General features: G+C 37.5%; 1 protein-coding gene across 1 annotated transcript; it reads left to right on the forward strand.

Annotated features, from left to right (window-relative positions):
- Positions 1–841: 841 nt before the first annotated feature.
- Positions 842–10,046, forward strand: LYVE1 (lymphatic vessel endothelial hyaluronan receptor 1). The gene is made up of 6 exons (XM_027651388.1): positions 842–1,498; positions 5,212–5,371; positions 5,473–5,612; positions 7,620–7,916; positions 8,692–8,770; positions 9,531–10,046. Exons 1-6 carry the CDS (start codon positions 1,417–1,419, stop codon positions 9,715–9,717), a joined length of 945 nt encoding a protein of 314 aa, XP_027507189.1. The 5' UTR covers positions 842–1,416; the 3' UTR covers positions 9,718–10,046.
- The last annotated feature ends 2,065 nt before the right edge of the window (positions 10,047–12,111 follow it).

Consider the following 12,111-nt stretch of genomic DNA (forward strand, 5'->3'; position numbering starts at 1 on the left):
GCTGATGGAGACATTATTTCACTAACCGACAGCATTCTCCCATTTTCCTTAGGCCCTGTAGATGCCTGTCTGTGTTACAGAATACCAAATCATATCATAATCACGTTATATGCTGCTCTAGGAGTTTGGGCCTGTGCCCAGTTAAAAGCTAATATTGCCTTAATATATTAAGTGGGAACTTTCTACAATACAAACCACAGCTTAAAGAGGTAGCTACTCTTACATTTGTGTTTACAGGACTTTGAAAACAGCCTGAGGACATAGGGTATTGAAAAGTTTTCTGAATCACAAAGTGAACATGATGTAACAAAACCATCTTGTTGCAAAAAAAAGAAAAATGGCTCACAGCATTCTGAACTCTGTAAGCAGGTAAAGCAATTTATTAATCAGTGCTTGGCATTGGCAAGGCGTCACATGGAGACAAAGAGTAGGCCAGCAGGGGTTTCTTAGCTGAGAGAAAAGTGGGAGCAGAGGCAGGAACCTGTCACTGGAAGTCTTTGAGAACAGGTTCAACAAATATCTGTCAGGAATAACAGAGATACAGCTGATATGACTGACAGCAAAGGAACTGCTTCATCTCTGGAACCCCATTTCTGCTCTGTGTTTGGAGGAATCTCTGAATCAAACAAATAATTTCTCTGCTAAGACTTCCTGAAGGTTTTCTAAGTTACAGCTGTGAGGATCATCCGTGTTTTGAACCCACCTGTGGAAATCACTGTTTGTTGGAACTTCACAGAAGGCAGCAGTGGTGGGACTGGCTCCCACCTCCGTACCTACGGTCTCACATGGAATCTCATTTACAGTAGTAGATCTCCAAATCTGTTCAAAACTGGGTTTCAATTACCTCTGTGTTATGGTAACTCTGTGCATTGGAACTCTAAGGGAAAAAACCAGTAAAACTACTCCACAAGACATATAGGATAGTGGGGAGTGGATGTCCTTCCAATTCTGATAAACAAAAGAAAAATCCATCGTGGCATGCTGTGATACAATAGAGGACTTGATTTATTTACCAGATGAATAGATAACATGAATAATGAGCTGATAATCAGTAAAAAAGGAAAAAATAGCAAAAGAAAAACTTCTTTCACAGTGTTTACTGACTTAGCAGCCTACCAGTCTTATCTCCCTTCCTCAGCCCTGTTTTCTGAATCAGCAGTAGTTAAATTTTCCAGCAATCCCTACATGAAAGGGAGTGTAAAGGGTGACTGGGGATTTCCGGTGAGTGACCTCGCCTTTGAGTGGGACAGTCAATGCTTTTGCTCTGACATTCTTTCTATGAAGCAGTGCAGTGACAGCTGAAGTTGCTTTCCAGAAGTCATCTCAACAGAGGTCTGGCAGTATCCAATACCTTAATTTTCTTAAGACAAACCACCTTGAATTCTCTAATTTCCTGAATTTTTCAAGTTAGTGACAATGGCAACTAATTTTGGAGTTACCTCAGCAGTGTTTTTCATCTGGGCGATGACATTCATGGCTCAAAATTACTTTGTAACAGGTATGTAAAGTTCCACCTTTTAAAGTGTTGAAAAAGGTAGCTAGATTTACAAAAATGGGGGGAAGGGTGAGTGTACTAATGTGTTTCTGGCATAGGAAATCACAGAATTTTGAGACTATAATGCAATGAAAACTAGCGTATAATGATTTAAATTTTATTCTTATTTAATTGCTATCTAAATGCTGAAGCATTTTTGTCTGAATGCTACAGAACTGCATATTTTAAAAATTTTGTATTGCATTTAGGATTAAGTTCAGATTTATTGAAATGTAATTTTATTTTGTACTATTTAAAATACCAGAGAAAAAGTCTCGTATAACCTCAGAGGGCAAAACATGCATGAAACCAGTTCTCTTTAAAATTCCATCATCAACTTGCTGCAATGTATTCTAACTACAGTAGCTTCTGGATATCTGCAGATACTCAATGTGCTTCAGAAGTCTCCAGATGCTTCACTGTAATTTGCAAGGAGTAAATGCTTGTTCTACTTATGTAAAAGAACACACACAGTTAGGGCAGACAATTGATTTTGTCACCTACTGAAAGATTTCCAAAGGAAACCTGGACTGAGTAAATTAGATGCTCACATCAAATCCAATTGAAATTCCACAGGATTGGAGTACCTAACAACTCCTAGTCTCCTGCAGCAAAACTGTATAATTTTCCCTGGGGAAATGGAGAGCTTGAGTGTTGTTCTTTGCAGTTGTTTGGATGCCCTCCAGCTCCACTCCAAGAGAGCACCCTCCCTTGGGGTACCTCCTCGTGCACCCTCTGCTCACTGGTCCAAGAGCTGCAGTTAAGCTCAGGGCTGATCTCCAGCTGTGTTTTCCAGCTGTGTTGTAGCAGGTCATGTCCCTCCTGTAGTGACTTGCTGCCTGGGCTTCACAGATCAACTCTGAATCCAGGCTGTGGGTAGCCTTGTCTCCAGAATGGACTTCAGGCACGTGTTGTAGGTAGCACCATCTTCTGCTGTTCCCAAACGGACTTTCTGGATGTCTGACTCATTGTCTTGCTCTCTCTGGGGCTGGCAGTGAAACCTGTCACTGTCACTGTGATGTGGGACTGTTCAGTGCTGTGGGACTGTGCCCTGGTCAGTGAGGGCACTGCCCTGCCTGTGCTGCCCTCTGCTCCTGGCTCCTCTTTCCTCGTGGAACAGCCTGCTGCTCCCTGGCATCAGCAGCAAAAGGAAACTCTTTCTAATAAATCAGAGTGAAGGCTAGGCACAAGGCAAAGAGAAAAACAACAGCTTCCCAAAAAAAAAAAAAGCTAGAAGGAAACTAACATACAACAAAGTCAATACCCATAGTTTATAAAAATTGAACTATTTTCTTCCTGTTCTGTGACAACTTTGTCTTGCTGTGAGATTCTTTTGTCTAAGTCTTTCCATCTATCTCAGTAAAACAGATTTTTCACCCCAGACCTAAATACTGAGGAGAATGTCCCAGTATTAGTAGGTCAACTAAGCACAGCAAAGCTCAAAGCACAGCTATGTGTAGCTTGTGGACAGAAAAGGATAATGTGCTTCTAAGGAGTTAGTCTGTCTCCTGTACAAACTCAGTCATCTTTAGAATAGAGCTCAGAGGTGATTTAAGAAGTGATGGAAAGACTTGAAGAGGCTACTGTTCTCTTTCTGGGTTTCTTCCTCACACTGTAGAACCATCCAGAATTTAGATTGAATCTGATAACTTTTATGAAACACATCTTTTACTTCACCATTTTGTTTTAAAAAGCTTAGCAGATTTTAACGTACAACTTCTTCACCTTTATGATCACTTACAACTTCAGTTTCTGGTACTGAATTTATATATTATACTTTGTATCCATCATGTAATTCATGTGTAAAAATATTTGTCCTGTAATTGAATGACTAAAGACTGTAGCAGTTTACAAGTACCTACATAATTTTCTAAGATTTCATTAAATTCCTTTCTGTCAGCTGCTCAGCTTTATTTGAAATTTGTAAAGCTGATCATTGAGAAACTTTCATTCTCAACATCACATTTTTTAAAAGTTGTGCTGCTCAAATCTAAAGATAGGAAAATAATTGACTAAGTGAGCAATAAGAGTAAGAGTAAAGTCAGAGCATAAAGAAGTAAAGAAAGAAAGGAACTAAGCATAAGAGGACGAAGAGCACAGTATTAAAAACTGAGAAAGAGGAACTGCGGATGGGCCTCAGCAGCCGAGATAGGGACTTATTCAGGGAACCAGAAATGGTTCTCAAGAGACTTGCCTTTAACAAAAAGGAATCAAGAAAACTTAAACCTTTTACACATAGAATAGCATAGAAGAGAATAGAGCAGAATTATTTCAATTGGAAGGGACTTGCAATGAACATCCAGTCCAACTGCCTGATCAAACTGGGGCCGACCAAGACAAAGCACCTTGTCAAGGGCCTCTTAAACACTCCCCTGTGGGTACTGTTCAAGTGTTCAGTGGCTTTCCACCTCTGCTGAGATAAATCTACCTGATTCAATGATTGCTCCACCAAACACTGAAGTCCAATTAAACAAAATGTAAGGACAGCAGAGATGCATCTTTTTTTTCCAGAAGCCATTTCCAAACCCACCACATCCAGTGGGAGCAGGAGCTAAGATCCTGTCTTTCTTTTAGCACTCCACACAAGCTTAGTCATCTTCTCATCATGAGGGTGGCTTGGCTGCTAGTTCTATCTTTTCATTCATAAAATTCAATTTAACTTGTATTGCTAAGAAGTCATGTGGTGGATTTGCAGGCATCACTTCAGCCTGCTTTGAAGAGTTTGTGGGTTGCCTGTGTTCTGAAACATAGATTTTATGAACTGTTCATTATTGTACATACCTGGTGAGCACAGTCTGCCAAGCATATTGAGCAAGGAAGTAACACCTGGGGCTGTTGGTTATCTGATGTGCTGGCAATGAAATGCTGAAATGTTTCATTTATCAGGGCAACTACTGTATGTAACTCAAAAAGAAAAAATCTTTTTTTTCCCAGTATATGCTTCCAGTGAGACATGGAGGCAAAACAGTAATATCCTTTCTCCTTGTTTGTGCCACTTCCTGAATTTTATCCTATGCCCTTAACAGAGGCTAAGAAAGCAGAGGAGGTGTAACCTAAGCTATGCACTTGCTGGTGCAGGTGTCACAAAGAGTGGACCAGCTGTGCTTATCTAAAAAGCTGGATGAACTGCCTGGAAAAGTGTCATAAATCCATCCTATCTCCTCTTTTCCTGCCAAGTTCAGTAAACTGAATGCTTGACAGTGGCTGGGGGGTGGAAGCATCATGCCAAGATAGGAAGAAAAAGAAAAAAGAGTTTAGGAGGAATAAGGAACACCAGGAATGACAAAATCTTTATATTTTCTCATTGGTATATTAACTCCATGAAAAATTATGCGTAATACTTTTGATATTATATACCTTATAATCTTGATAAGAAGGGTGTAATGATAGAATAATCAGTGCCTCAGTGCAACTGCTGGTTTTAATTTGTTAGAAAAAAAAAGACTGTATATGCACTCAGTCTAATAACAGCCAAATCTCTTGAAATTCTAGACTGTTGTTAAAAAATATGTTCTGTTTTAAAATATGTCTTTTACACTAGAAATTAGTTTTCTACTATCCTCAAGCTCGAAACTTTAAAAAATTTCAATTCAGCTAAACGTGATCTTAAATCCTTCATGAGGAATAAACGTTAATATTCAAATACTAACCTTGAATATTTTTTGGCTTAATTGCAGGTTCCACTCATTCACCTTGCAGGATCACAGGTGTAGGACTTTATCTCGAGAAGAAAGTGAATTTCTCAGAAGCAAGTAATGCATGTAATCAACTGAATCTACAATTGGCAAGTAAAGACCAAGTTGAAAATGCTTTGAAACATGAGTTTCAAACATGCAGGTATATCAGTTAGTGGCTCATTGCCTTCAGTGAACACCTTAACACATCTATGAGGCTGGTGATAAATCTAATACTAAAAGGGCTGATGCTTTTTATTGTAGCTTTGGATGGGTGAAAGATGGATTTGTTGTTATTCCTCGGACAACACCCAACAACAAATGTGGTAAAGGCAAAACTGGACTAGTGCGATGGAATGCTGACCTCCTTCAAACATTTCATGTTTACTGCTTCAATTCCTCAGGTATGTAAACATGACAACTACATTTCTTGTGTTTTGGTTTTTTTAATGTCTGCATGAAAAAATAATAACGAGAGTTCTTATAATTTGTCGACCCTTTCCCCCAAACTTAAATGTTATCAAGTCATATTTGCCTCAGAAGCTTCCAAGAAATACAAAGGGTCAATTCAGTTAATCCAAATTAATAATTTGGTGCTGCCATGGAAGCTCTTGAAGAAGAGTTGCTTTTACCATTCTGTAATGTTGATGCAATGCTCTTAATATGTTTTGATTATTTAGGCAGGTTCATTTGAGAGACAGTGAATCAAATCTTTGACCAGGGTGTCTGTGTGTGGTCTGTTTGTTCTTTCAAAAAGGCCAAGAGCGGGGTACTTCAGGAAAACTTGAATGTCTTTTGATAAAGGAAAATTAAACTGAATTAAATTATAAGGCAGAAGAGCCAAGAGACCATAAACCCAATTAGATTCCCAATCTGTTATCCAACAGCTTTCTTTAATGTGCATCATCCTATGTGTGAAAAGGATGCTGAAAAGTTAATTCCTTACCTTGCTGATAAAGAAGTGCTGCACAGGAAATGCACTCTTAAACACTGAATTATCACCTTACCTGTAAAGTTAAAAATGACATGATCAGGCTAACTTCGTTTTTCTCTGCAGTTCAGAGCTTTTATTGATGAATGCATTGATATATTAGTGCCATGGCAACATGCTCTAAAAGAAGCTGCTCCAATTGGTATTGTTATTTCTTCTGTTCCTATGCAACATGGTGTTTCAGTGCATGAAATGTATGTTATTCTGCATCAGAAGCATTGGGGAAATTGAGTAATGCTAAAGAGGTAGCAAGTAGTTTCAAATTATTGCTTTGTTTAGCTTTAATTTTAAAATAATAATAATTACATATATATTATACTGTTGGAGTATGTGAAGAAAGCTAAACTTCCCAAATGGTTAGAGTACAATTTAATGTATATTTAACATTGGGATGATTCTGCATTTTTTTATCTTTACTTCCAAACTGTTGCCTGTTCTAGGCATTTCTTACCCAAAATATTTGTCAGGAGCTCATCCTGTCGATTTTCTTGTGCCAAAAAAGATGCCAAAGGTGCTTGAAAACCATCATGGAAAAAGTATAAAGCCCCTGCCATTTAGCTTTTTATTCTGTGAGTGTAACTGCGTCATCAGACTTCCCGTGGGGATTCATGTGGACAACAGTGCATACGTCGTTTCCCTCTTATTTATGTTGTAATTTGGTTGTTACCTTAGTGAAATTTTTATAGCTTTACAGAATACAGAACTTCACTAGCAAAGAAGAATTTCCTTGTTTTCACATGAGCCCGATTTGGAATTCAACTTTTCCACTTGCATAAAAAAATTTCCCTTGCACCTACATTTTTTATATTGACAACATTCACTTCATTTAAATGACTTAATTTCTGAAAATTACTTTTTTTTTTCAAACATGAAGTTTGTCTTTTCCTAGCCCCCCCCATCCCATTATAATCATGTCTCTTTATTATTTCACACTAGTGCCTGATGTATCTGAAAGTTTTATGGGCTACTTTTGTTTCCAAGATATCAAATCAGTTTTCCAAGTATCAACAGTGCATGCATATGTTTTGAACATGCACATAATATCATGGAAATATTTTTGAACATTGAATCTGCAGTAGTTAAGTCTGCTGCTCTGCAGGAGGTTGTACTGTTGGTTTTTATATGCAATATTATTCTACGTACTGTCCGTAGGGAATCTTGTCATTGATTTGCAAAAAAAAAATGAGCGCTACACTTGCTCAAAAGAGTGTTTAACTATGTGAGTAATGATAAAAGCTGCGTAATCTGCATTGTAACCACATGTTTGAAATAGCCATGGCTGATTTGGGTAAGGCTTTTGTGAAGAAATAATAATTTCCAGAAGGGAATGACTGAGGGACAATTTCAATAAACATGTGCACAGTAAGTACAAAACTAGCATCCAACACAACTGTTCATGTATTTCCTTTCCCTGTTGCAGATGTCCAGATTAATTCGTGTAAACCAGACCCAACCACAATAACATTTCCTTCATCAAGTGCATCAACGGACTCGACTGCACATTCAGCCTCTGATTTCACTGAGAACATCACAGCAGTGCCCACTGTGACTGAGCCAGAGCAATTCCTGAAAAACAGAAGGTTTCGTGTCATATGTGTAACTGAAACGTTACCAACAGAGGGGACCACCACAGCACTGCCAGAGGAATCCTCTGGGACTGCCTCTCCCAGCCACACTGCCCGTTCTGCCTTTAAGAACGACTCTGTCATCTTTGGAGGTAAAGGCCTTGTGTGGCAATTATTTCATCAGAAGAGTGACTTGTGTAGAAGTCAGTAGTCAATCTGTTTACTGCTATTTTTGGTTGCTACTCCAGCATCCATTTTGATGAACCTGGAGGCAGAAGAGGAGTGTTACGGTTTTGCAGAAGCAAAGCTTACAAGGCAGAGGATTTTAAAATAATTTTTAAGTAGAAGTAAAGTCTGGTTTTACACTCTTTGATAATACTTTGATATGAAACAGTGGAAGTTCATTGTGGTTAATGTGATTTGGGGGAAATACATCCCTAAAAAAGCCTTGGCAAACACTATGTGCTCAGAGTAGTGGAAAACTCATCAGGCTCTTAAAAGCAAAGAAGTTTTAAGGAGAATTGTTGTTCTCTAAATATGGAGGTGTTCTCGAGATGTGAGATGTGAGTAAGTAACCCTAATACATAGCAATGGAGAAATGGACTAAATATGAGGAAAAGTATTCCAACTGTAAGGATAGTTAATCCTAACAATGTGTTCTCTAGGCAGGTTGTAAAAACCCTCCAATGAGCAGATTAGACAAATATCTGTCAGGGATCGCCTAAATACCTGGTTTAGTCTCTCTTGAAAAACTGAGCAGGAGTAACTCATCTTTTGAGATTCCTAATACCCCTATTCTTGAGTTGATGTGTATGTTCTCTTACACAAGGCTGGTTTTGGAAGAATCTGGATTTATGCTCATGAGCCTTTAGAAATTCAGCATTAAGTACAAATAAAATTCTATGATTATATCACTTTTATCTCCAGGTATCCCCACTGCACTTCTTGTCCTGGCAATCATCTTCTTCATTATTTCAGTTGTTCTAGCAGTCTGTTATATCAAAAAGTAAGTTTGTTTGGGTTTTTTTCTATCTTAGACTGAGTTAACCCCCAGAGTACAACCAGTGAATATTTAAAATATATAGCTAAAGAGCAGAGAAGTAATGATGATGACAAAACAGTGAAGCACGGAGAAGAAAAACCTTAAACCCTGTTGCTATACAGATAAGTTTGTTGTTGCTGTTGCCATTCTCTGCTTCAGAAAAGGAACCAAAGACAAATATTGCCTATTTTTGATTGGTCAATCACGTCTAGTGTGAAACACTTCCAAGTGTGTCAAAATAACGACACTGAATTGTGCATCTGTTCATTTACAAGCCTGTTTATGCAGTTTTATCCCTCTTTTTTTAATATGTCAGACTCGAGGTGAAAGATTTTATAATTGCACTGTGATTGTGCTCAGAAAAAAAAAATGTTGAGCTCATTTGTCACGTGTAAAGATCTTCAACACAGTGCATCACTAAATCCTATCAAAAAGTTGTGCATTTCTCACCTCTTAGCCCAGACAGCTTTATTGTTGTGTACCACAAATCCTGAATATATATTGTCTGTTTTTAAAAAAAAAACCAAAACCCAAAATATTTCTTTAGAAAGCTTTGTGCTTAAAAAAGCACAAAGATCTAGCATGCCATCATTCTCTGTGAGATTTTTGCATGAGCATGGCAGAGTAAGTTAATTCTAGCTTTTTTTCCACTTTATTTCCAGAGCGATACTACCAAACTATGTCAATGTTTCTGCTTTACTGTCCTTTTCTTTTCCATTTAAAGGTACAAGAAAACCTTCCCATTTTTAAACAAGACTCAGGAAAAAGAAATGGTTGGAACTGTTGCTCTCAAAGAGGCAAAGTTAAATGACAAAACACCTGAGAAGGAAGCACAGACTAATGGAAGTAAGGTAGAAGAGTCTAAAACTAAGCCCGAGGCCACAGTAAAATGTCTAGAAGCAGAAGTTTAAAGCAAAGAATGTACAATTCTTGATGGAAATATAAAATTAAGCACACAGAACTTTGCAATGCTTTTAAACTTGGCTGATCGTGAATACTCATGAGTATTTTCTCTATCTTAACATATGAAACCTTGTTTTTTAATAATTACATCTTTGCAACTATTCTTGCGGGAGAACATGGTATCTTATTTACTTGAAATACATAAAAAATCCATATTACAGCTCATTTTTCATCTATAATAAAAAAGTAATTAGGAATATGCTATTAATGACATGCACTGTGTTAACTATTTGCATTGAATTCAGATCAATATATCATTAAAAGGTTTTTATATCCAGCTGAAGGATGTCTGCTAACTTAATGTCTAATATAAAATAATGATACTCTAGTTATTCCTCGTGTAGATTAGCTTATTTCCATTCAGTAGTTGCACACTGTTTTTAAAAGTCTGTTTACAAACAGAAGAAATAGTTCTGTTTACAAGTGCGTGAAAAACCAAAGGACTAACCCACTGTCATTCAAATACCCAAGAAAGGGTACAAAGATGCTGATGTCTATATATACAGCAATGAATAACTTTCTTAGACACCTTCATCCTATCATAATTTTATTTATTAAAACCAGTATCATCTTCTGCATCAGATATATTGACAGGGGTGGGGAAAAAAGCCTTGATCTGTATCTCAACCCTTATATTTGAGATATTTTGTGCATATTTAAGTGTGGGTTTCATAATAAAGGTCTCAGGTGGTATGGGATGTTTACAGTGCTTCGTAAAAAATAAAGTATGGTTGGTATGCTTGTCTGGACAATTTGTTCTCATAAAAACTGTCTCACAGTAAAAAGGACTCATATAACCTTAATGTTACAGAATTAATTAGTTATAAAAGAACAACACCAGCAATTAATCAAATATTTTCCTGAAGGAACGATTTGGATAACTTATTTTTATATGTGAACGGGATTATTACGGCAAAGACAGTTTCTTTTTACATAAAGAAGCTTGAAAAACATAGTCTTAAATAAAATAGCAATAAATTGCTCATTATATTGTAGGATACAATAGTCACTATCGTGTAGGATACCAGGTTATGAACTTTGACATTTTTCATTCATGTAAGTTTAAAAATTGTCCAGTGCTTATATGTTCTGCTAGATAGTGAGTTACAGTTTATTGCTACACTAGAGAGTCCCTGTGTTGCTTTTTGTTGTTTTGTTTTGTTTTGTTTTGTTTTTTGATTACTCAGCAATATTTTATGGCTCCAGGACTCTGGACTGTGGTGACACACAGCCCACCACTGCCATTAAAGCCTTGCTACTGCAGAAAGACTGTGATTCAGTACTGCTCTAAAAACCACTCATTTCAGATGCCCATCAGCAGAACTTTAGCAGCTAAATGTGCAGCAGAGGACAGCACTAAAAACACAGCCTTCTCACTCAGATAAGTAATTGTTCTCCTTGCAAAATACCACAGTAATGCCTTGTGTCTCTCCTGGCAACCTGAATGAAAGCACTCTGTGAGAGAGCAGGCAGCACAGCTAAGGCCATCAGGAGGGGCCACAGCCAACACTTGTCATGATGGTGCCAGAGCAGTAAATGGGCCTAAGGACAAAGGCAAAGCTAGTGGATTCCAGGCAGCATTTTATTGTCTTTGTGACATATTATAATCTCCCTTCTGCCTCTCTTTTTCATGTTGTAGAGATCAGAAATTAACTGTTTCTCTATTCTTTTCTCCTACCACCAAGGGATAATAATCTACCTCTCACTCTCCTACTAGCACTACCTCTGTTCCACAGATACCAGGTTCCTTTTCTCTCAGGTTATCTCATTCCCATGTAAAGAAATTTGGAGAATTGTTCTCTAGTTTCACTCTGACTGGAAGTTTGTTGCTTCTGTTTTAGAGCTAAATAAGGGTGCTTTTTTCACCCTGAAGCATTTGCTTGCTAAAAAAATCTCTACTAGCTGTTGTAATAAGATATTGCCTTAACCTATGCCTTGTTTTATCATATACTTTAGAAACTCAGCTTTTCATCTTCATCTTCCCACTGACAGCTGACCAATGCACATGGCCTGATCTGCCCCTCCTTTCCATTACACAATTTATGCCAAACTACAATGAATAAAGGACCTGTTACACTGCTCTGTATGTAATAAAGGTAGCTCTAATCAACAATTACTGTATTTGATACTGTCTGTATGTAGTGAGTACTGCTCAGTCACATTCAAATGGGAAAGTACAAAACATTCTTGCTCATTTTGTATTGGCATTGCAAGGGATATACTATTACAATGCAGACAGGAAACATTTAAGTATCAAGACAACTGGAGGTAGCAGAAACTTAAGAGAAATTCTTCGTTATGTTTCTGACTTTTCCTAAGTGTTGTGCTTTTTTTTTTTTACA

This window comes from Corapipo altera, unplaced genomic scaffold (genome assembly GCF_003945725.1).
Source record: "Corapipo altera isolate COAL_440 unplaced genomic scaffold, ASM394572v1 78, whole genome shotgun sequence".
Lineage (NCBI taxonomy): Eukaryota > Metazoa > Chordata > Aves > Passeriformes > Pipridae > Corapipo > Corapipo altera.